At 41.0% G+C, this 25,722-nt stretch overlaps 1 protein-coding gene and 1 long non-coding RNA gene across 8 annotated transcripts in view; one reads left to right on the plus strand and one right to left on the minus strand.

The window, feature by feature from the left end:
- celf6 (CUGBP Elav-like family member 6) overlaps positions 1 to 25,722 on the minus strand; it is a 165,894-nt gene that overhangs the window by 25,837 nt on the left and 114,335 nt on the right. For 3 of the 7 annotated variants that reach the window (XM_077519735.1, XM_077519734.1, XM_077519733.1), the window contains exons 4-6: positions 22,335 to 22,463; positions 15,532 to 15,611; positions 1,712 to 1,855 (exon numbers count right to left, since the gene is read on the minus strand). In XM_077519735.1, coding sequence (XP_077375861.1) covers positions 1,712 to 1,855; positions 15,532 to 15,611; positions 22,335 to 22,463 — 353 coding nt within the window. Of the gene's footprint in view, positions 1 to 1,681; positions 1,856 to 15,531; positions 15,612 to 22,334; positions 22,464 to 25,722 lie in introns of all 7 variants that reach the window. The other 4 variants (XM_077519730.1, XM_077519731.1, XM_077519729.1 and 1 more) reach the window with 2 other exon arrangements.
- LOC144017812 (uncharacterized) lies at positions 2,515 to 4,941 on the plus strand. Its single transcript, XR_013283260.1, has 3 exons — positions 2,515 to 2,889; positions 3,523 to 3,632; positions 3,726 to 4,941. It is a non-coding gene; the product is annotated as an uncharacterized LOC144017812 (long non-coding RNA).

Genomic DNA, 25,722 nt, shown 5'->3' on the forward strand with positions numbered 1-25,722 from the left:
TCTCTGTTTACTTGGCCCGCGCCTTGTTCTTGGACCGCATCACCCCTCAGCATCACTTTCCAGCTACCAGTCCATAACACACTTCTGGCCTCATTGTACTGCATCATGATCAAGATGCGGATGATTCAATAGACTACATCTATAGGCATTATACATGTGCTAGAATGAGGGAGGGATTGCGAATGCGTGAGTGGGCGATTCTCACCTGTCAGGATGAGTTGTTAGCTACCGTGTGAGTGCAAAATCTCACAGACTTCTAACTCGGGCTGTGACTTTCATGTGTGAATATGAAACGGTGGTGATGGTGCCAACGGGGAGGGCAGGGGGCTGGCGCGGGTAGTGGGGGAGCTGGTGTTGGTTCTCGGTAATGACATACACTTGAGTTTTTGAGTGCAAGGTAAAATGTGTTGGCGGATGAAATTCACGGGAGTAGTCCTAAAAAAAGTGACTTGATTGGGAAGTAGATGCACAACATGGCAATGCATACACATGGTAAAAATACACAAAATCAAAAAGTGTTGCATAATTCTCAAAAATGTGTTACAGAGTCAAGCCAAAATTTTAGGTACACTTACATGCTCTAAGTACATGGGGTCCTCAGTTTACAAGTTTTTACAATGTCATATTTATGAAAACTGAATATAAAACAAATAAGTATGGCAATAACTGAGCATATGTTGTGGTCCCGCATGATGACATATTCTTACGCCGCTGAACAAACTGGTTCTTTATGCACATGTAACTGCGAAATGTCGTATGTCGGGACCATCAAAAACTGAAGACCCCCTCTATATGCAATACGTACACAGTTCCAAATGTACCAAATGGGCAAAACAAATTAACTGATAGATACAATAATTTATGTTGTGGGTCATTGTGACATCAGTTGAATGTCACTCCCATAATCTGCTGAATCAAGTGTATATTTTTTTAGTGCTGTCAAAGTTGAAGCGTTAACTAATTAATTAATCACAAAAAATTATCGCATTAATCATTGTATTACCACAGATTAATCACACTATTAATTTTGACCGCAGATGATCCTTTTTAGCCGACAGCGGATGGTTACGTTAAAGGTAGCTGTTGGAGTTTGAGCAATAAACATAACTACATGCATTAAAGTAAAGAATTTAATAAATGTTTACATATGCTGAAGGTAATTTTTTCCCATTTTAAATTATGCAAATAATTAATTGATTAGAAAAAAGCAGGATGAGCGTGTGCAGTGGATATAAATTTTTGAAGACGTCCTTATAACATTAAATGTTGAAAAAATTAACAGATAACAGGTGTGCTTCAAATTTAGCGGGCAAAATATGTTGGGAAAATAAGACTTTTTAGATAAGTGATTAATCATGATTAATCAAAATTCTAAGATGTGATTAATCTGATTAAAAAAAAATTAATCTTTGACAGCTCTAATATTTTTACATCATCGATTGATGAATGTGTTGGTGTGAAAAATCTCATGTGGCCCTTGAGCACCATAGTTTGCGCACCCCTGCTATGGTAAACATTTGGGACTGTATCTTGTATTAGACTAGACTGTGCAGGTGTACCCAATGTCGTGGCCAGTGAGTGTATTATTCAAACAAGTGGACATGATCACATTCCTAGTGGGAAAGAGAAGTGAGGTCAAACCTTCAATGACAAGCGTTTTGTTTTCTGTTTTCAAGCTCACCGTCTCCTCCCCCGCCGGGCTGAGACTTACAGCGTGAGAGTAGGCGCCATAGGCCCCAAACTGGATAGTCATGGGACTGAAGATGCCGAGCTGACCCGCCATCTGGTGCATCCGGCGCAGGGTCCGCTCCTTGTCGGTGTCTGCGAATTTGACCACCAGGCTGGACGAGGCGCCCTATTGGTACGTAGACACATTAGAATAAAATCTGTTATGTACGTTTTCATGTTCTGCATAATGAATTAGCTATCGTGAGGTCTGTAGGCTTGTATTTTGGATGAAATATATTTATTATACTTTAAAAATAAATTTAAATTTAATCCGAATAGTTTTCGTGTTAGTTAAGCCTGTTTTCAGTGACACATTTGCTCATTCTGCTATTATGAATCAGAGAGCACACTACCCTCTCTTTGTATATGATAAAGGGAAATATATTTTTTCCATGTATGAAGATATAATGTGCTCCAAAACAATTTTCCACTAGGGTGAGAGAGTTTAAAAATTCATTTGATGCTTCTTGAAAATTGTTTCAATGAACTTGGAAAATGCACAAAGGAATACACAAATATATATGGATATGAAATGCATCTTCAAAGAATGGTAAATGGTTTAAGTCTGTTTTATATAGGACATACATGTCAACTCATCAACTTTCCCGTTGCTCTTTCCTGAAAAGAAGTCAAAAGCGTAGTAACAATGCCTTACTTTTACAACAGCTAGTCTAGCGACAAATTATTAATAAAATTTGGTCAAGGAATGTAGCATTTAACTTTGCCGTGATCCACTAACCCGACGTCGACAGTTGGGAAGTGTCCGGGTGTCGGTATGCGCCGTTGTAATGTCGCATCCATTGGTGGAGCGTCTGCGGGTCGTTTTCGGCGGATTAAACATGTTGAATCAGTGTTGAATCATCGTGACATTTGAGCACTCTGATAAGTTGTTAGCGAGCGAATCAGCGCATGGGGTAAGCACAGGAACTGACGAACGCGGAAAAAACAGGAAGTGATGGAACGGTTTTGCAATTTCGTTCATTTTGCACATCATCACGCTTTGCATTTGGACGTCTGTCTGGACAGAAGATCAAGAAGATGAATTTATCACTATGGTTCAAGAGAGACCAGCATTGAATGACATTACCGTTAAAGGGTATACCAATCGAGTGCTGAAACCCAAACTATGGTGAGACATGGAGACGCAACTAGATATTTCAGGTAGGATTTACTTTTATATTACACAATACTCTGCAAAGAGACTTGAGGGTGTGTTTCGCGTGGGAGTACATCATGAGTGAAAAAGTTATGCTAAGTTTACATTTTTATAGCCCCAGGGTAGCTGTGGCTACATAAGTAGCTTGCCACCACCAGAGTGCGAATGTGCGAGTGAATTAATAATGTAGCCATTGTAAAGCATCTTTGAGTGTCCAGAAAGCACTATAGAAATCTGATGTATTTTATTATTATTATTATTATTATTATTATTATTATTATTATTATTATTATTATTATAGAATTAGAATATCCCTGGCCCTGTAAAGAGCTTTCTGGTTGCGTATTTCTAACAATTAGGAATAGTGACTACTGCCGCCAATGGTATGGAGGGGTATTACGTCTCCGTACTTTCAGAGTCTGTTTGTTGCAATGTTATGTTCATGACCGTCAATGTAAAAATGGAGACTTATGTGGCATGGCTTTTTTTTTTTTTTTAAATGAATGTCTTGACATCCATCAAGGAAGCCAGTGGAACTGAATATGCAACCATTATGAGCGCAGTCATTTAGCTGTCAGTATTAAATGGAAGACAATGGTGACTGATGCATGCTTTTGCTAACTTTCAAACTCCAACAGAATTGTGATCCTAACCAGATCCCGCAGGAGTTCCAATCACCCGGCGGTGAAACTCTGCTGCATACAGTTGCCAGTAATTAGATCTGACCAGAGCTTTCGGCATATGAAGGGTGAAGTATTGACTAATGGCTTTACCTTATGGCATATATAGTTCCATATTGATGTCCGCACTCCTGAGTTTGCATCCAATTAAATCATTTCAGGAATAGAGACCAGAGTCAGTTCCTCGTGTGACATCCAGGGTGCAGAAAGTTCACTGTGACCGTTTAATTAAAAGCTCTGTATGCTTGGACAGAGCACCAGGACGGTAGGACGCAGGAACCCCAGGGGATCGTCCGGGATATGATTAGCAAGATCATAAAAGCAAAGACATGACGTGATGAGATCAAAAATTTGGGATTCTGTTAGAAAATGCCCCATGCTGACAGGGTCACTACAAATTGGGGCTTTGGTTCAGATTTCTATTGTCTCCTGGAGTGTGGACTTTAAAAGTGGGAACGAAGTGACCAGTGCTGCCATCCACCTGTTTCTCACGCATGAATGAAGTGAAATTGAGAAAGCTATGCCCAGATGCTCCCCATGTCAGATTGCATGAGCATGAGTACTAGTTTTATCCCAACGGAAAAGCACAGAGGCACGGATGCCTTTGCCCTCGACAACCAAATAATGCAACAGAGCAGTAACAGTCTGTTGCCGTATGGACACAGACACTATCTTACTGTACAGCAGCCATACTTACCGGTAATAGTATTTCATTTTTTTGGAACCCACGGGCCACATTGGATTCATAGTTGTCTGACCACCACTGTAGTGATTGCTGATTGCAGTTCAGTTTTTAATGTGGATCACAATCTAATTTGGTGTGTTTATACCACCAGTACTTGAGGTATCAACATTGGTTAAAAAAAAAATAAATCTTTAGATTTTAAGTAATGATTAAAAATGGATTGATGGATGGATGGCTAATAATCATAAATACACCACAATAAACCGTCCGTCTATTGTCTATACTAGTGCATGTCCTCATTAGAGTTGCAAGAGAGCTGGAACCCATTCCGGTGCATTTTGGGCAAAATGTGGGGCATACTCTGGAATGATCTCGAGCCAGTCACAGAGCGCAACCACCAGACAAACAACCATTCACACCTCTCGACAATTTAGTGCGTTTAATTAGTGTAACAAGCATGTTTTGGGAATGTGGCAGGAAGCTGGAGTATCCAGAGAATGTGGAGACACCCAGGACCTCTCGACCGAGGCAGAGGTGTTAATCATATGACCATATTCAGACTAGTGGGGCTGCATGGAACATATTATTGTAAAGAAAATGTTTGTGTTGACTTCCTCTTTAAGTCTTTGTCAATAGCATGCATTTTAAACCGTTGTCCATTGTCAGAACTTTCATCTGCCATTTCATTTGCTCAGACTAAATAAATGTTCATAACAAAATGAGCATTCATTGCTCATGTTTATGCAAAAAAAAATAAAAAAATCCATCCAATCATCATGGAGTGTTTGGGAGCTTTCAATTGCTTCTCGTACCCGTGTACATTATACTACCACATTGAATGGACATTAATTCGGCCCTGATTCAAAAGTGCCATATAGGAAACAGGCTGTGATTGATGACCAATTTTAAACAAATGGTAATTGTATTACTAGAACTCAGCTTTTCTCCTATTATATTATTTTTAGTAGCTATTAAAACAACGAGTTTGCTGGCTGCTGACAAATGTACAGCAACCCCACGCTGGAGAGCATCAACGTGGCCCCCTTGGGGACATTTTGCCGCACATCGGATCCTATATTGGAGGCAGCGAGCGTTGCTCCTCAGGCAAGAAGACAAGCCGTCTGATTCCTCTCCTTCCGTGCCATTTCAATTAGTTAAATCAATATGGCGGCATTAACAGAATTGTTTTATTTTCCATTTCTAATTTGATTCCACTGCACTTCCTGACCTTTTTCCCACTTCTTTCTCAACTTTGGTGGCCATTTGAAGGCGCCAGGCGGTTTGGTTTAATGAGGCTGACGATGAGCAAACATTGTCCGTCTGTGTTGCTGCCAGTGAAGCCTGCCCACTGTGGCGACAACGCCTGGCATTTAGCTCACACCCCCTCCTATGTTCTCATATTCGTTTAATACCTTGCAAAGAATGAGTTGTGACAATTGGAACAGTCAAAGCCTGAGGCGGCCTGTGCTGTCGACTACAAAAAAAAAATAGAAAAAAAAATGGGTGCCCGCTTTCTCAAGCCTAAATTTCACCCTTGATTGTGAGGATTCTGATGCGTTCCGACGAGATGTGGGGTTCATCTCGTGGATCGACAGTTTCCATTAACAAAAAAGGACGAGCGAGATGTGGCCGGGTAATGAAGGAACAGGTGGCTACCGACGATGACCAAAAAAAAAAAAAAAACTCTCCCAACTGGATGCAGAAAATCCCAAGCTGACAAACAAACAGAATAATAACCTCCAGCAGCAAAAGTCCTCATACCTGGAGAGAAAATGAATTTGCTGAATTTGATAAGGGCCAACGGGGAGCCGTCACTTTTGACAGGTACAACGAAGGAATTTTCAACGGGTTCAAAAACTAATCTAATTTCTTAAACAACACACTTGACTTGTGAAAATCTCCCCGTATTGGATTTTATATAGGCCGGGAAACGTGGCAATGGAACAATACACGCCGGTAATTGAGGGATTAGAACTCGACTACGCCCGTGGAATGGCATTAGGCTTTATCGCCTCAGTCCTTGCGACTCAATTGTGTGTAAAATATGTGCAAACAGGTAAACAGCCTCATTTTCGTTTATCTTGAGCAACATTACGTAATATTACAGCAAGATGTTCTCTGGAGGGAAAATAAGCACACAAATTATCAATAACAACAAAGTTTTACCTCCCCGCGGAGCAAAAATACTTTTTAAAGGATAAGCGAAAGTTTGTTGACACATTTAAACTCTCAGGGTGTTAACTGAGCATGTGTAATGAATTAATTGAATATATGATAGCGAGTTCTTTGGTAAATGAGTGAACTCCCACTGGGCCTAGTGTTGCACGGCTGGTAAAACCGCTCGGGAAGGTTGTCGCTCATTAGCGGTGCATGTTGCTGTCTCGGTTTGGCCTTTCTGCTCTACCCCCCAAAGACTGCTGCAGCTGCTGAGTAAAGCCGCATAAAACCCAGAAACACAAAGGACTAGGAATACTGCCATTCAGACTTTTGGACAAAATGAGATTGGTCATTTGCCTGTGATGTCTGACAATACACAACATTAGTAATTGGGGAAATGTGGGAATTTGGTCTCCAGAGTCTCTACAGAGGTGCTGTTGATTCAGTATCTACTAGTTTTCATACTAAAGATGGCATCATGGTTAGCTTTGAGAAATTAATCTTCATACCAATTCTTCAAGACTGGCATGGAAGCAGATTTTGACTATAGCTCCTAACAAACTGGCCTTCAAAGATGGCTTTGTTTAACATTCAGATGTGAAATAGGTGGATGAAGTTGTCCTTTTTGAAGTTGCAGACTTATGACAAAGCATCACAAGTGTAAAGTCCTTTTCACGTTGTATTTATCATCAAACACATTCATTGTATACGTTGTGAGGAGCAGGGACCATGGAAGGGAGCGTTGATGATCTATTCAAAAGTGGCGGCGTCATGACGACAGACGAGGACCTCCAACTGGAGAGGATCTGGCGAAGTGATTTAGTGTTATTTGGGTGGACTTATTTAGTAACGTTATTAAACTATGCAAGTTCCCGTTCCCGCTGAGCCATTAGTTTTTCCTCTGCTGCTTGTGTCCTCCTCATCCTTCTTAAAATGAACAAAGTTATGGCTTTCTATTGAAGCAATGAAAGATACCTCTTACCGAGGTGTGATCGAACCAGTGGCAAAATCTCTGGTCTTACTTCCTGTAAGGCTGCTATGAGGAAGTGCAGTGTGAAAAGGGCTCAACAGATGTGCCAAACTTTACCAACTACCAAAGGAGGACAATTAGGACACACTAAAGGCAGACATGCGAACCACTATAGGCTAATGCTTCTTGATTTGTGTGTTTTTCCTTCCATACAACAAAATTTTGTCAAATGCCCATGCCTAGACAACCCAACATCATTGGCAGGCACATAGCCAATCAAAGCCGAGCACAACCTAATCAAAATGTTGCTTCTATGTAAAAGTGTGTGTTAGTGTAGCCACACTCGGACTGAGGACATACAAAACCCTCATGCAGCATGTCACAGCTTGAAATTCCACAACACCTCAACGTGACGTTTGATGCACTACACGTTTCCAAGACAATGCTCTCTGGCTCGGTCTTATCTCTCATTAATCCACAAGTAGACTATCACACACACCTGTACGCTCTTGTCGCTGCCAACGCCGCCGAGGCTCCGCAGGGCCTGTCAGCCATGCCGTGACAGCCAACATGACAATGGCGGCAATTTGCTCGCCGCCCGCCCGCCTGCCTTACCCTTGCCGCATTCTATTTTAAAGTTCTGCCACACGCGTGTCTCTTTAGCCTGACTCATCCAAGACTGTCGTTTGAGTTCATTCCGGAAGCACCTGCAGTCTGTCGTAAACATAAAGGGACACTTTGACCCGATTTTGGCAGTGGTGCAAGTACTGTACTTCATTTTTGTACTTTCTACTTCACTTACGTATTTATATTTTTAATGATGCTGTGTTTCGGTGTCACATTTATTTATGATTTTGTACGTGTATGCCAGGTAACGCAGATGTGACAGGGGGAACGTTAAGAGATTCTTAGTTCAATGTTCATGCAAACCTCACAGCTGGCAGCAGGACGCCGAATCATGCCTCCTGCTCGCTGGTTGTTGACGACATGTGGCAGCGATATTATCCAAATTAACCGCACCAATAGCATACCCGTAGTTGGCCTATTAATCTGGGAGGAAGTTGGATTTGGGGTGAAAAGAGGATAACAGGTGCAGGGATAGAGGCAGGAGATTTAGTTAATAAAGAGTATTAGTGAACTTTTTGGATGGCTGCTGTTTATCAGCCCAAGGTCTGTTTGTGCCGCCATTTGTTGCCGCGGACAGTTCATCTGCAGCAGAGCTCAAGCGGCTCACTGGCTCAAGCTAATGCAACGATTGCCAAGGCTGCAGATGTACGACAGAACTGTACAGAAGCCTGTAAAATGTAGTCTGTCCATTGATTTTTACTAGCATTTATCCTCGCTAGTGGAATGGGCACTGAACTGAATGGACCGTGTAGGTCAGAGTAAATTTACAAAAAATATGAAAGAACGTGAACCGATATTAGAAAAAAGCGTTTATCATAAGCATTTGAGTGTTAAATCATGTCCTCTTTTTAAGTGTTTATAAAACCATGCCACACATCACCATTTTTCATCAGGCTTAGTCACAGAAATCAACACCCACATTGTATTGGACATGTAAGTTAAGTATTTTTAAATTGGATTTTAGAAAAATGTATAAATGTCATACTGACTACCATTGATGGATACTATGACAAATAAATTTGTATGATGTTAAAACGGTCAAAGCTGTCTGCAATTAGTTTATTAAAATAACATAATGGTGATACGCTTTTGACTTCTATTTTTTCATCGTTGATTATAAAGTAAATGGGTGTGGTCTGAAGTATTTGAAGAACAATTCTGCTGGCCAGTGGTGATACTTGATAGACTTATTGAAGCAAAATAAACCAATCAACATGTTTTTATTAGGTGCTTCACTACTTTTAACAGAATATACAATGGCACAAAGTCTGGGTGAAAAAAAGATGTCAACTATAAACAAATCAATGTAATTCTAATCAGTTTGATAATTATTTGGTTGGATTTTGAGCCTCATAGTTTACGTGTTTATAAATCCTCTGCAGGGCAACTGTGCACAAAGTTAAACAGACTTATTTCCCTCCCTCGCTCCTTCAATGTAATGCAGAAATGGGGCTGCATCAAAAAGAAGTGTAAATCACATCTGGTTTCATGGCTGCCAGGAAGCATCCGTAAATATTTATCGCGGCACATCAGTGAAGTGTGTGAGGAGTGAGTGTTTGCCAAAGATTGTGTGTATGTGTGTGCGCGCGTGTCCTGCCGTACATCATTTCTTATACTTACACGGCCTTGTTTGAGCGAGTCGGAAGCATATCGGATTCATAATTAACTGCCTCTTGACGACAGCTTCCGGTTCTCGTGGCCCCATTTTCCAGTTCCCAAATAAACACCATCCAGTGCACTGCAGTTTATGGTAAACAAAAACACCCTCAAACTTTGGAGTTGCTGCTACAGTGCATTTACTGTTAAACGCCACTCAAAGAAAACCAAAAGGGCAACTTTTATATTGCACAATGCAGCCCACTCCTGCAGCCTTGTCCTTGCGTTGTAGTAGCAGTTTAATATTGTTGCCATTGATGGAGGTAGACTGATAAATGGCACTTGTCCGACACTATTATGAAGGTCTAATGGGTTCATAACAGCCAGGCTGAAATATTAGAGAATCAGTTAAGGTAGGCCACCTTAATAACCTGACCTTGTTTTGCAGGTCAATCTCAACTCGGGAGAGTGCTTGTCGACATTATTGACGTACTTGTTAACCAACCCATCTAGTCGGCGCCTTGAAACCTCCCTTGATAAGTGTTTTAAATATTTAATACATGCTCCCTGACACTGGCTAAACTGAACCCATAATTCAGTCATGATGGTCTTTTTGCGAGATATTTTTCCATCTTGTGCAAAGCCTTTTACCTTTCCATATGTTATATTGCAAGTAGTCAATAACGGGCCTTTCATCTATAATACACTGCCTCTGGCTTATTTTTTCTTTAAATAAATAATGGATTGGCCCCAAGGGTTTGTCCTTCCACCCTTTTGAGCATCTCGATCATCCAGAGCTGGACTGGCACAAAAAAAAAAAAAAAAAAAAAAAAAAAAAAAAAAAAAAAGTACCTGCCATTTTGGCTTATATCGGCCCATGTTTCTATATGCACGTGTAACTGAGAAGAAAATAAAATGCACACATGTCCAGAACATTGCTCATCTCACTCATAATATATGCAGGATCAAGTCTAAAAAGCAACATTTTGCTGATATCTAAAAAGCATAATGATACAAAGATCTTGATTTTCACAATTCAAAATGCTGCCTTTTGCTTGCATTATGAATGTGTTGAGCAAGGTTTTAGATATGTCTGCATTTTATTTAGTCAAACTATTATGACTGTGGACATGCCAATAGCATGCACTTGACTCCGGCGAGTCAATTTCTCCTTTCGTAATGTGCACATGCACCACCCTGGGGAGCTGCTTTGATTGGCCAGGAGTTGGCTGTGTATCATCCTACAATGATGCACAAAAAGCACAAAATACCCTGTTGAAACAAAATACTAGGGATGGGCGAGTACCGATACCAGGTATCGGTATCGGGCCGATACCAGCCTTTTTTCAAGTACTCGAGTACTCGTGACACAGTACGTGACGCAAGTACAAGCGACCGATGGCAGAGGGGGAAGACGTTAAGTGAGTCCTCCTTGCCTGTAACTGGCGCTAGCTTGCAGCAGGTTTTTACCAAAACTTCACCGGTTTGGAAATATTTCAAAATTGTGAATCTTAAACTAAAAGAGCATTTTTGTGTTTTATTTTGAGCATTAAGACTATTGAAGAGTGACTGTGCTGTTTTTATTTTGTCAAAATTAAAGGAAATATATTTGTTAAAAATATCTTTTAATGATTTTTTTTGCTTGTCAAAATGTACTACTGGTATTGGCAGTTGGTATCGGTATCGGTGAGTACTGAGGGTCTGAGTATCGGTATCGGTCTGAAAAACGTGGTATCGGACATCCCTACAAAATACCAAAAGAAAGTAAACTCCACCCATGCACAAAGTTTATAGGTCACACAGTAGTTTTGTGGTTAAAAACCCCCCAAAACAAAACAATGAATTGGTCTCATTTTTATTACAGTATACCACAAAAAAAACTTTGAATTATAACAGGGGTGAGTAACTTTTTATTTCTTGTGTGTACTGTACATATTTGTTCGCGAGCATGACCTGCATAGCCGTTGCCCATAGCCCAAAAATGGTGTTGCTCACTGTTGCCAGACACACTCTCCAACGTAAAGCCCAAAATTATACACTCATTTACATTTTCAGGAGGAGGTTAAGAGGGGCATTTATCATATGACGGAGGCCTCTTTGCCTGAGTGGAAAAACAGTCCTATCTTCTTGTGATAAGAGAATACTTATGCATACTTTCACACGCACTGTTTTTTCTTTCCTCCCACACACGCGCCGTCATCCCGCTTTGCACTTTGTAGATCAACAAGCCCTTGTGACAATTAAGTACTAAATCCTACTAAAGGTTAAGCAGCATATTTCGTTTGAGGGTGAACTGACATGAACATCACTCAAGTTTTCATGATTATAGCAGCCCTAAAAATGTGATTTTGTTGTAATTTGAAATAGTTAAGATCAAGACTGATTTATGCTGTTTTTAATATTTTTAGTGCGCTTTTTTTGTGAGAGCAAGCACTTCCGTTTTGCTGTCATTTCAAGAGAGCATTTTGTCTCTTCTTTTGAAGCATCATAATCAAACATCCGTAATAAGGAAATACTTGTTACGAGTTAAGCTTACATTATATAAATATATTTAGATATTTCAACCAATTTGTCTTCTTCAACTTCCCTCCGATCAAAGTCTCATCCTTGTCATTTGCATGAATTATGTAAGAACCGTTTCACATTAGCCTCTGCATCATTCTTTGACCGGCAATTGAACCGTTACTCGTAAATAACATCGCATATAAGACATTTGCGGCACAATGTCTCCCGGGGACACATTTAAGGATGCGTGTGGCGTGTGCGCAGTCATCGTATCTTCTGTAAGACTCGAATGGGAAGGCGATCTGTTTGCTGAGAAGCTAGTTTAAATAGATGCAGAAAGAACGGATGAAGTGCAAAGAAATGAAAAGAGCCGTGCAACTGTAAGGAGGCCGATGCTGACTGTTGGGATCTTTTGTGGATGATAACAGTGAATAATGTCTGTGGTATGTCTGTAGATTGTTTGTGTATTTTAGGTCCTTGCAATGGCAGTCTATATCAGTCTGTCTACAATATTTACTGAAAACATATATTATACATCCGGTATCTATTCTTTATACGTCACCGTATTTTCACCAATCCAGTTTGACAGGCTTCAAACTTTCAAATATTGGTGCCCCTTATAGTAAAAATGGATTGATCATAGATGATGCAGTTTTACCAGAAAGACAACATTAAAAAAAAATATATATATTTTTTTTTTAACCTTTTGTGTGACTCAACCAGATACTGTCACGTTCATCTTGTCTTCTTTTTTGAAAATGGGTTTGAAGTTAATTTTTTTTTTTCAAGCCAAAAGTTTTTTTCCAGTAAAGAGAAAATGTTCTCAACCTTTCTGACAGTTTCAGCTGTCACTCGAACCTTCGTTCGTAGCTGTCACCACTTCTTTGTGTGACGTGACTAAAAACAGGTGATCGGGTCGGGAAACCCTCATAATAAACTTCCCCAAACCGACCATTTTGAAGGTTTCCCGACCCAATCGGCTGTTTTTAGACACGTCGCACAAGGATGTGGTGACAGCTCCGACGATGGCTCGAATGACAGTCGAAACTGTCAGCAAAGTAAGAGAAATTTCTTCACTGGGAAAAAAAAAAATCTGTTACGGGGGAAAAAGAAACTTCAGAACTATTTCAACAATGTACTTGTGCTAAACTATTGACTTCTTTCCTATTTAACCTTACAAGACTACATCCCTCTAGTTTCACCAGTCCAGGTTATATTAGTTCATTACCCCCCCAAAAGTGTCTGGTCTGGAAATTGTATGTACAAGTATGAATGTGTCTCTGACCGGAGTGTGTCCCAAAACTCCTGATTTATACTCAGTTTTTCACTCATGTCCTCTCTGCTGTGCTGGGTCACTTTACGTCTGATGGATGCCACTGCTGCCTGCCAAGAGCAATTTTATACTGGGAGCCGACAGGAATGGCCCTCCGCCAAGGGGACCGACCCGCCTCTGGTTCTCGATTTGTCTGCTTTCAAAATCGATGTGAACACACATACAATATTCCCTCGGGACTCATACCGCAACTCTCTGAAGGAAAGCTGAGCATTGCGCGCGATATAAAAAGCCCTCGTAGCAGGTGAGAGTTTAATTTGGCCTACATTAAAATTTTATGCCTTTGTAACAGTTCTTGAAATCTCCACCTTGGTCAAAAATTGTACCTCTTCCATTTTGATGACATTTATCCACCATAGATTTCATGTCATTGAAAAACAGTGAGCTGATTGTAGAATTGGGACTTGATTGTTTTGTAGAACAACCTTGACTGCTAGCAAATGATATATCCTGGATAAATTCATTTTATTTGGGATAGAAATGATATAATAAAATGCCAAGATGGTAAGTTGTCTTTTTGTGATAGTGAGTAATATTTGTATATTTTTGTAACTTTGTGTGTGTGTGTGTGTGTGTGTTGTATTCCCCATCTCCATGCATCTTAAAGGAAGTGTTCCTTTAGTCTTGCTAGATATCAAGTTGTGCTGGACTAGAATTGCTCAACTTGACATTACAAATCATACAGTTGGGACTCCCATCACTTTCAACTTAACTCTATATTTAGAGTACTTTAAAACAACCTGCTGTTTTCTGATTGAACACAGTGGCAGCAGATCAATGAAAAGAGCAGGGCCCCCCTGACTTTAACCTTGTAAAACACCATCCATTCCGTAATACGTGAATTCATATTGCGCATATTGATCCGACCACTTTCTTTTTTTGGTCAACAGAATTAGTATGAAGGGATTACAGTAATAAAGAAATCACATGATGTACCATCTCAACACGTCAACTAGCTGAGCGCACCAAATTTCCTGCAGCACAGATATGCCAAGCAATGTAGCGCGATCACCTGCAGCCAATGATGGCCAAGTGGGGCGTGACATTACAAATCATATGAGTCGTGTGTGTGTATTAACTAATTTACTCCCAAAAACGTATAAATACGTTCTATTTTAAATATTACCAGTGGCCCAACGATGTACTTATATGTTTGTTTGTTTTTTGTTTGTTTGTTTGTTTGTTTGTTTTTAATGCTAAAGCATACAGAAGACTTTGATGCAGCCTCTGAACTGAAGGAAACCGTTGAAGCAATGGTAGTTATAACAAAAACGGCCAACAGGTGGCAACAGAGTATAAGAGATCAACCAGGGTCATGTTTCAACAAGCTGTTTTCCCCACAGTTTTAAAAAGATTTGTGAATAATGATGAAACAACTATATTCTAATGCTAATTGCTGCAAAACAGAAACAGATACAAATATACTTTTTTTGTCCTGATGAAAGAAGAAATTATAATCTTTTTTTTTAGTAGGTTCCATGTTTTTATAGCAATAGGACACAATATTCTGTGGGCCTTGAGTAAATCCAGTAAAACAGCTGGGAGCGAAGGGGGTTTGGTTGCTTCAGTGAAAACCTCTACCGAACACCTGGGGTTTGATCGAACCCAGGTTAAGGACCACCGGTTTAGCAACAAATGGTGGTTACTTGGTCAATACCACTATACCTTTTAAGTTGTATCCTTTTTATTCCATCTTGTTATGTAATATTTTTTTCCTCTGGGTGTAGCAGAGAGCTGACTTAAGAGATGTTAGTACTCTTGGTTGAAATGTTCCACCAAATCAGAACTGCAGTACTATCACATTAGCTTGTTTCTGATGGTTAAACCCCCTAAAGTAGGGATCACCAATTCTGGTCCTCGAGGTTCGGAGTCCTGCAGGTTTTAGATGTTTCTGCCTACTCGCACACCTGATACGAAAGACCAGGATTGTTATCAGTCATGCTGATGAGCTAATGATATGAATCAGGTGTGCTCGTAAAACCTGCAGGACCCCAAACCTCGAGGACCGGGATTAGTGAACCCTGCCCCAAAGTTATTAGCATCGATATGAATGCTAATTCTGTTATTTGTGTGTTGGGAGAGTGTGTTACTTACAGGCATGGTCTGTCCACCGTGCAAGCTGTTGATGGCAGCCTGTGCTTCTGCATGGCTGGAGAATTTGACAAAGGCACAGCCTGCAAACACGCACACACACAAAGAAAGGCGAAACATCAGGCAGATGGCCTTGGATTTATCAAGTAAAAAAAAAAAAAATCACCAGTTATTGTCTTCACGTTATCTGATCTATAAATATATTCTGGTCACTTGTGTGTTGGGATCGTCGCTAAAGGCATTAGCGGCCTGGAACATCCCGTCCCTCGCCCCGGCAGCACTAATTCCACAGACTTGTTTGCGAATATTAATCTGTTTAATATTTACACATTGTGATTTGTGTGCAGTCGCTCATAAAGGAGATTAGCACGACAATAGCGCGGTCTTATAATCGGCCTCTCCGAAGGAATCGTCGCTCGCTTCAAATTTAAGACGTTGGCGGTGGTGGCGGAGGACACAATCTGGGGAGGGACGACTTTCTTTTTGTTTTGTTTTGTTTTGTTTTTTTTTTGCTTCGAAGGACGTTGAAATCATCTTAAATCTGTTGTGTGGTTAAGGCTCAGGAAGGAAGAGTCAACATGAGTAGTTGGCCAGAACAAGCGAAGTAAGCATCGGCAGCAGCGTTGTGGAGCTTTGCCGGATTAACGTTTCAAACGATATTAAAAGTGATTCAAGTGGATAATATTAATGCATGTTGGTACTTTAGATATGCTAACCACAAGATCAAGTGTTACCTTAAAGTTTTGTGGACTTTTTATCCCCAAAAATTCTCACTGAGATCAATTGCTTGGAATAATTTGTCCCAGAGACCAAACTAACACCATCATAAAATAGCGGTGTGCGATACTGCAAATTTAGCATTACAGTAGTGACAGGTGGAGAAACCCGATGTGCGGTTCTGCCCATGACTTGGAAGCTAGGCGGCTGGTGATCATCTCTGACCATCACAATAATGAAACACTTGCAACTGCTGGCCCATTTCATCCTTTTAAAGAAACACATTGCAAAAAAAAGAAAGAAAAAAAAAACCCATTCAGTTATTTCTTTGATGCTAGGTGAAACGATGTCAACGTATGCACGTGATATGATGACATCTATAAATTGATTAAACGACAACATTTAAAAACTTTGGACCCTTTCAGATTTCAATACGTATGTCTAACCACAGACAGATGCAGCACTGCACTACGCGCGGCACACGAAAATGGAAGTGAATGGTAGTTCATTTGGAAACCGCATTGAATTAATCAGCTTTACCATCATTGACTACTCTGTTCTATCCTATTTTTATCCTTGGCCTCAGGTCGCTCATGTTTTAACTTTAGAAGGCTATCTAATTAACAACCTTGCGGATTTATTCAGCTGCTTTTCATTAATCGAGCAAAAGAAGTGCTCTGCTCACGGAAGCTGGCACACGCTTCCTGAACCGAGTACCCCGGAGATGTTGGCAAATCGGATTTGAAATAGTTTTGTATTTAAGTCAGCTGATGATGATTTTGCTGTGGTTTTGGCTCAGGCTCTCTGACCTTGACTGGTATATTTGGACAATCACTGTCCACAGGTCAACTACAGGAGGTGTTTCAAATGAACCAGAGTCAAGGAAACCATCATGGAATGAAAAATTGTCTTTTATGCAAACTTTTGTGTACATTCGATAGAAAATATATGCCGATTGGATGTTCTCACCGCGTATACGTGAGTTTTCTCTGTGTACACCTGCTTCCTCCCACATCCCAAAAACGTATGTTGGTTCATCAAAGACTCCAAATTGTCCATTTTTCAGCTAGTCGAGGAGATTACCCCACCTCCGGCCTCAATTCATCTGAAATGTGCTCCAGCTTATCGTGTTCGACTTTAGAGGATAGTTATTTTTCTGACTTTGCAGGTAACTTTTCCAAATCAAAAGTTTCAAAACTCGGGGACTCTTGCGCTGTGTCCCCAATCAATAGAAGAAGAGAAAAAAAAATCCACTTTCACCTGAGGCTTCCCATCCACTACAAAAGCTGCGTAAACTGTTTGTGTGGAGACATTCAAGTGAGCAGTAAAAGGCCATGTGTGTTTTGTTGTTGTGTCAAATGTCCTTAAAGCTGAATAGATCTACAGAAGGGAACCGCAAACGTCAAAGAACACTTTGATTCTGTCCCCCCCGCCTTTTTACTTCACTCGAACAGCTCTCGGGGGGGGGCTGAGGCAGGAAGGGTCTTCATTTGTTTGACTGAAAGACGTTGGTGACTTGAAGTCTTCCTTTGAAAGAACAAACAAATTTGACCTTTTTGTAGGAAAAAAATGATTGGGTTCAGTGTGTTCTTTCAAGAAACCTTTGGTTTTATAGGGCAAGATAACGTCTGGTTCTTTCTCCAGCAAGGGTTGGGTGGACCACAATGAAAATTAGCATCTGGACTCTGGAGCATACAATGTATGGCCTGACAGAATACTTAATCTGGCCGAACAGGTACTTTGTCAAGTTGTCGCTTTTGGGCAAAGAGACGATCTTATCATAGCATTTTTTTTTTGTTGGTGGTGGTTTGGGGGTGGGGGCTGGTGAAACAAAGGATCTGCATTTTGTTGGCATATGATTATTGTGGTGCATCTGCGCCCATGTTTACGAAGTTTGACAAAAGTAAGCACTATGCATGTGTAGCTATAGGCTACTATTTTAGCCCCTCACATTAGTCGCAAGCTTGTTAGCTACCATGTTCTTTCCAATTGGGATCAAAGGGTGCTTTATGCATGTATTACGTTTTGGCATCTTAATTTTTATTAAAAGTTGATTGTTATATTTGTATGACATCCATTTTTGTAGGGGTTGTGGAGCCTATCGAAGCTGACTTTAGACGAGAGGAGAGTTACAACATGAGCTGTTTGCATCCCAATCGCAAGGTGCACATAGCGAAACAACCATTCACATTCTTCTTCACATGACGTGAAGTAAAGTCAACTTAAGCGGGGGAAAAACGCACATGCAGGGCCTAACTGAGATTCAGCCCTGGAACAATTTGACCTGAGGCAGACACTCGACTATTGTGCTGCCTTGGTTGAATCAAATTTCTTCATGGATATAGTATGTCGCACATGGTACTGAAGTTTCATTTTCATATCAAACATCCACTCGCTTTGACTTTTGTCCCTATGTGCAGCCCAGGAAGAAAGTGTAACACAGTGCCAAAACATCTCCAATTAAATGGAAGTGCCAGAACCTCATGAATTATACCACACGTCTTGAGTTTTTTTTTTTTTTTTCTCAAATTTGACGTCTCCGAATGAGTCGGGGTGAACGCGGCAAAGAGAGCGATTGTATTGCTTTCAAGTGAGGGGATCTCGCCGCTGCCTTTTGAATTCCCCGGGTAGTAATATGTATGCATGAATTCCATCTGGCTGGATGGGTGACATTTATAACACAACTTAATTATAGAGCTAAAAGCCATCTCTCTATTATTCCTGACAACTCGGGGCTCTATTCAATTCTGGCGGCAAACGCTGAAAGTAGTTTGGAGAATCGGCGTGGTGGGGAGGGTGGGAAACTTCTTGGCCTTTCTATTGGGTGACGAAGGCGGTGGGGGTGCTGAAAGGCTTCCGAGTAGCACCCGTTACATCAAGATGACAGTCGGGCCTGCATCATGGAGCGCAGTCAATTTCAAGGTCACTCTCATTTGAATTACACAAGGTTCATCCAGACCTTGATGCTGGGTAAAATAAAATGTTTTTATAATAATGCCACGGGACTGTTCACAGTTAGAAACTGGATTGGACACAAATAGACAGTCTTTCTTTAACCTCAAAAGCTGAACACAGTATGTTCGAAGATGTCCATCAACCTCCTCCTTTGAATAATCAAAAAAACTTTTAGTAGGAAATACTTGTAAATGACATGTCTCCGTGTTGCAAGGCTTTGAAGATGATGTCGCATAGAATTGGGCTAACATATCCCAGGGAGTCACTCGTTCTCCCTGAGACTTGAAGAGAGGAGTTTCAAGACTCAAAGCATAGAAAGATAAATTTTGAATCTCAAGACAATATCCAGGGCAGAACAAAGCATCCGAGAGACAGAACGGAACGGGAGCTGGGGCCTCAAATTTTAGATTAGTTCTCCTGGCAAGTGCAGTGAGATATTTTTTCTTGTGCTCATAAAATGTTTGCCTCACTGTATGTTGTCCTGATCGTGGAATTAATGCTGTATCTATTTGTATTTAGTTACTACAAGTTTGATGATTGCAAAATGTGTTTGATGGTACCAATTTTCAAATAAAGTGAAGCAACTGTCTGCAGGACAGCTAAAATATTCCAATATTAAATATCAAATTGAACTGTTTGCAGTGTACATTCAGTTTTTCTTTCATAATGTTGCTTTACTACCACTTTAACCAGCCATTAGCATCAATGAAAAGCCCAAAAAAAACATATCTATAATATCAAATTAGTAAGATCTAAAGTAATTTCATGAGTTTTTTTTTTTTGCATTTGTTTTTTTTATTTTTTTTATTTTCTATATAGTGTACATTCCATTTTACTCAATTAAATAAACCAGTTGTTGTGTGTAGCACTCTACCGATAAATTATATTTGCTTTTCAATGAATAATGGCCTAGGCGGCACGGTAGTCGAGTGGTTAGCACGTCCGCTTCCCAGTTCTGAGGTCTCCGGTTCGAGTCCAGGCTCGGACCTTCCTGGGTGGAGTTTGCATGTTCTCCCCGTGCCCGCGTGGGTCTTCTCCGGGTACTCCGGTCTCCTCCTACATTCCAAAGACATGTATGGCAGGTTAATTGGGCGCCCCGAATCGTCCCTAGGTGTGCGTGTGAGTGTGGATGGTTGTTCGTCTCTGTGTGCCCTGCGATTGGTTGGCAACCAGTCCAGGGTGTCCCCCGCCTACTGCCCAGAGCCAGCTGAGATAGGCGCCAGCACCCCCCGCGACCCTTGTGAGGAATAAGCGGTCAAGAAAATGGATGGATGGATGGATGAATAATGGCCTAATGAAAAAGCCAAACCAAAAAGTGAAATTCACGTGTTGAGTTAGTATATATATGCACTATATAAATACAGGATTTTTAGCCATGAACTCCTTCTCAAGCTACACCTCTGGGCTTCTGTTAATGTGTGGTGGTGATTTTTTCCTAAACCCCCACCCCCCCAGCCTGTATTTTGCCATTTTGTGTTTGTTTTGTCAACAGCGGGACGTTTCTGTGGACAGACAGTTGTTTACCCCTCCAGCCAATTGCAGAGCGGGGGGTGACGGGGGGCAACTTGACAGCACGCACAGATTATTATTTTTTTTTTCACTTACTCACTCAACACAAGCTTACGTGTGGGGTTGAGGAAAAAATCACCACCAGACATTAACAGAAGCCCAGAGGTGTAGATTGAGAAGGAGTTCAAGGGTATACATCCTGTATTTATATAGTGCATGTTCCTGAGTGAAAACGGAAGATCGTGCCTTTAACTACTGAGCGCACAAAATTCCCTGCAGCAGAGAAAGGCCAGACATAGCGTGATCAACTGCAGCCAATGATGGCCAAGCGGCGCGTATCATCATGGATCATTTGAGTCAGGTGTGTCTTGACCTCCACCGAGCTCTTGAGACTGGCGCACCGAACCCCTGAGATTTGATCAAAACCAAGTTAAGAACCACTGTTTAGCCATATTGTATACTGAGCAGCCAGGACATGATCCCCATGTTTTCTTCCACACGACAGCCACATTACAAAAAGTGACTTGTCAGCTTGGTTATCACACTTTTCATCTCAAAACCCACTTATGGAGATAATCCTTTTGATGCTCACTGTGTTGAAGTCTCACGACATTTGCTGATGTCTCATTCAAGTTTCTGTCCAACTTTTGAGACGTGTTTTTCCCGAAAATGTTCGCTGAACTTTTGTATGACTTTGGGGCATTCAACATTTGGAGGTTCTGCTGTACTGCTAATTTTCCTTCACTATGTCACAGTGAACCGCTATGGAAGGAGTGAAGAAAGAGTGAGAGACGGATGCCACTAGAGGGAACATATGGCGCACAAAGAGAGAGAGGAGGCGCGAGGAGCGTGAAAATGAGCAAAAGTATAGCTCCTGTCGAACACGCCAGCGCCGGCCCGATTTCATTTTATGTGCTGTCAATCAGCCCCGGGCATCTGAGCAGACAGGAAGGAAGAAAGGGAGGGAGGTGGTATGAAGAAAGTGGAAGCAAGCGGTTGGCGGGGTGTAGTGGTGGGGTGGACGAATGTGGTGGGGCACGGTAGACGCTGAAAGGCCCGTGGTTGGATACCAGCAAGATTTATTGATTTCACCGGAGGATGCATGCATTATCTAGCGCCGCCTTGCCATCACACACGTCGTGGTGGAGATGGACGTGTCACAGCTTACAGATGCTAATCGAGCCCCTTGCACTGGCAGTGGAGTTCACTTTGGTATGACAAGTTGTCAATATTGGATTTTGGTGTGTTAAAAAAGGTGAACACCATTAAAACAAAAAAATCATCACTCCTGATGTGAAAAGACATGAACACTTTTTCTGATCTATTGAGAGTGACTGCAGCTAAACTGAGCTTGGCTGCTTTATTTACAGTAGGACATAATGGTCGTCTGGGGAGGGATGATGGCGATGCGGGGAACAAACGCACAGGTGCGGAAGGAGGGAAATGAGCTGCTACGTAAAAAGACGCAAGTGTAAACGGAGTAGTGAGGGGAAAAAAAAAAGTGTTGGAGCACCGTGACAAGAAAAGAAGGAACGAGCGAGCGTCAAGTTGTGCTGCCTCAAGGATGCTCCAGCGAGGCCGGGCATGCAAAAGGAGTGACCGTATGCATGTGTGTGTGCTCTGACCCTTACTGGCCCCATCAGGACCCCGCAGGACGGTGCACTCCTCGATCTGGCCGAAGGTCTCAAAGAGCCGCCGGACGTCGTCCTCGCTCTGCTGCTTGCCGAGCATCCCCACAAACAGTTTCCTGTCTTCTGGATCGGAAGAGAGAGGAGAACAACAGCTGATGGCTTGTGCAACTCAACCCCCCTATGCCCACCCAACTTTAGGTTTTTAGCAAAAAATCAGCCATGCAAAGCCAATAATTTGCCATACTGGCATACTTCTAAGCTTTGTGTGACTAGCACAGTCATGTCTGGTGTGCTGCGCAATCCAAGTAAAAACAGGGTGCCCTATTTTCATTCCCAGTGCAAGTCTAGCGCAAAGCGCAGTCTATTGCCGCTTGTCCATCGTGCCCGCACGCCGGATACCACACCACACCTCACGCGCACCACAAACATTACAAATCCATCCACAAGTACCTCTTAAATTGTAAATATAATTAACCGTTGTTGTAAAACATTATTATATTTATTGTATATATTGTATTTTTATGACTTTGGTGAAGACCGGCGATGGTTCTGCCTCTCTCGTCTAAAACAAGGAAATGGCCGTGCTTGAGGTGGCAGCGGCGTTGGTGTCGGCCAATCAGACGACAGGTGACGTCAACTGCTGTCGAAAGGGTTCTAAACAGCGGTTACAACGGAACGGCTCGGCCTTGAAAAAGTCCCGTGGAGACACGAACATCCGGGGACAAAAATTGCCGCTTCGGTGTGGAACCGGTACGCTGGAAAAGCGCCATAACTGACCATGGGTGAAGTTCTTCCTTTTGGTATTGTGCTAAACAACGGGTAGTTCCAATAGAATCAGGGTTTTTGCACCATTGTGGGATGGAATGCAGCCGACTCAGGCCAATCAAAGCGGCTCCCTTCATTACAGTCAGGTCGATGGAGGTACACCTATGCTTGATATTACAGGAGCAGAACTTGACTCGCTGGGGTCCGATAGATGAGATTGTCCGATAACATCCACAACGCACGTCTGTAGAGATCAGAATCTGTCTGCCTGCGCCTTAATCAAATCCACCAAAACCACTTAGTATAGTTTGTTGTATCCGCAGATATAAAAGTAGCAAAACCTTATGTTGAGGACAAAAAAGAAAAATGCACAGTTGAAAGAAAGTAAGTCCAATATGAAGTTACTTTTTGAATGCCCCTGAAAATTGTTTTATCAACAAAATATGATCAGTTTGCGCAATAATACTTAATAACACAAACACACACTGTGTGGCAAGTGGCAACTTTGGAAAACTTCTCAGCAACAATTGAAACAAGTCAACTAGAGTGCAAGTAAGGATAAACACCAAGCTTTTGGAATGTGCAGGGTGCTGAGGGGGAATAATGAATAACATTATTCTGTTATTGCAGATAATTATAAGCAAGGCTTCATAACAATAGCACCAAGTCTAACAAATAATCTATTTTGTGAACACGTTCTTAGTCTATTCACATTTTCTACGAATTATCGTCATCACAAGCACGGTGTTGCATCTGTTTATTCTGGTTTTAAACCAAATTTTAAATCTAAGCCAGCTTGTTAATAAATTTGTTCCTTCCATGATCAAAATAAAAGTTGTACTCCACTATCATTTTGTAAAGTCGGAAAGATTAATTTTCCCAATCTATCCTCCTGGTATAGAAAGAGCATTCATCTTATTTTACATCTTTTACATTATTCATCTCCAATTCAGCTGTGTTGTGGAATAAAATGGTTACAAGCAAGAGCCCGTCCCCGGCACTGATAGAAAGTGGCAGCGAGAGGAGGAGAACTTCATTGGCAATGACACTGTTGATCTTCCACGTGAGTCATTTGACTGGTATGGAGCGTGGAGGTGTGCTGGTGGTGGGGGAGGTGAGGATGGCGAGAGCGTCACCTGGGCCTCAACAGATGTGACGCCTCCTGTACCTGCCAGGCCCCATTAGATGCATCTGGTCTAAAAATAAAGCACCCGGGGCCGCCGCCTCCTTTGCGGCGGGGAAATCGGATCCTGTTCCATCTCTGTAAAGTTCAAATGAGACACGTGCGCGCGACCCGCTTGGCCACACAAATGACCACCTGCATAATCAATAAGGCTTCGCTGCCTGGGCTCTGCTGCTGCTGCTGCTGCGATAATCCCGGTGTCTAGCTGGGTTTTTCTAGACGTGGATTGAATTGCAGCCGAGGGTACTTTTCATCGAGAAAACTGTTGAATACCATCTTTTTTCAAACATTGATTTTTATTTTTGAAGGTTGTAAATATTTAATAATATCCATCCATCCATGTTATACTGCTTATCCTGTTCACAGGCAGGGATGAGCTGGAGCCTGCACCAGCTGATTGTGGGTGGAAGGCAGACTACCTTGGATTGGTCACTGGTCAATCACCAGATGTTGAATTGTATTATTTTTTTAAGTCTCATTTAATTAGTTATATTTTTATATTTGATTTTTTTCATTAAAAAAAATACTGATTTTAATTGGATTTTTTTTATAGTTTAATTTTTGAAGGCAGGAGATATGAAGCACTGTTAAAATGATATTTAATAATTGATACAATTAGAAATATAACATGCTCATGTTTGAAAGCAGAAAATATTGACTAGCAATTATTTTCCAATTAATGAAATACATACACACATATATATATATATATATATATATATATATATATATATATATATATTGCATTTAAACGAAGATAATAGAAGTTTTTTTTCTAGCATTAAATATTTATTTTACATACAAATAGACCAGTGCATTCTGTCTTATTTTCTGCCTTGTTAGTATTTCATATAGCTTTGGGCATGCTTATCAACAAAAACATTTAATTGGTGATTAAAATGTATTCATATTAAATACCGCCTCCTGAAAAAAAAATACATAAAATCAAGAAAAACACTTTATTCTAGCATAAAATGTTTCCAGTATTTGATTTTTTTTTTAAAACAAATTAAGAAAAAAATATTACACTAGACTTTTTTTTTTTTTTTTTTTTTTTCAAAAGGAGTTTTCATTTTAGGAAGAAATTCTATCAATACTCAGAACAATTAAACATCTGCTGGCTGAAACACAGCCAGAACCGATATTTAGACTATAGCGGGACAGGAACTTAAGAGCTGGAACTGAATGACTTTCCTATTGATTGCTATTAAGAAATAGGAGATATGGGTTAAAATTTTCATTTTACTTAAGCATATGTTGAGGGAGACATTTGGCAGTCAGGGAATAAATATCACATGATTCACTTTCAATCAATCTACCTCAGTTAGAGTCCTCTGGTCACTAGCATAGAAGAGTTCACAATATTCACAGTGATTTAAGACTTTAAAACAGTGGAACAGGTGCCTTAATAAAATGTATGTGATATGATTTTGA

This window comes from Festucalex cinctus, chromosome 4 (assembly GCF_051991245.1).
Source record: "Festucalex cinctus isolate MCC-2025b chromosome 4, RoL_Fcin_1.0, whole genome shotgun sequence".
Taxonomy (NCBI): Eukaryota; Metazoa; Chordata; class Actinopteri; order Syngnathiformes; family Syngnathidae; genus Festucalex; species Festucalex cinctus.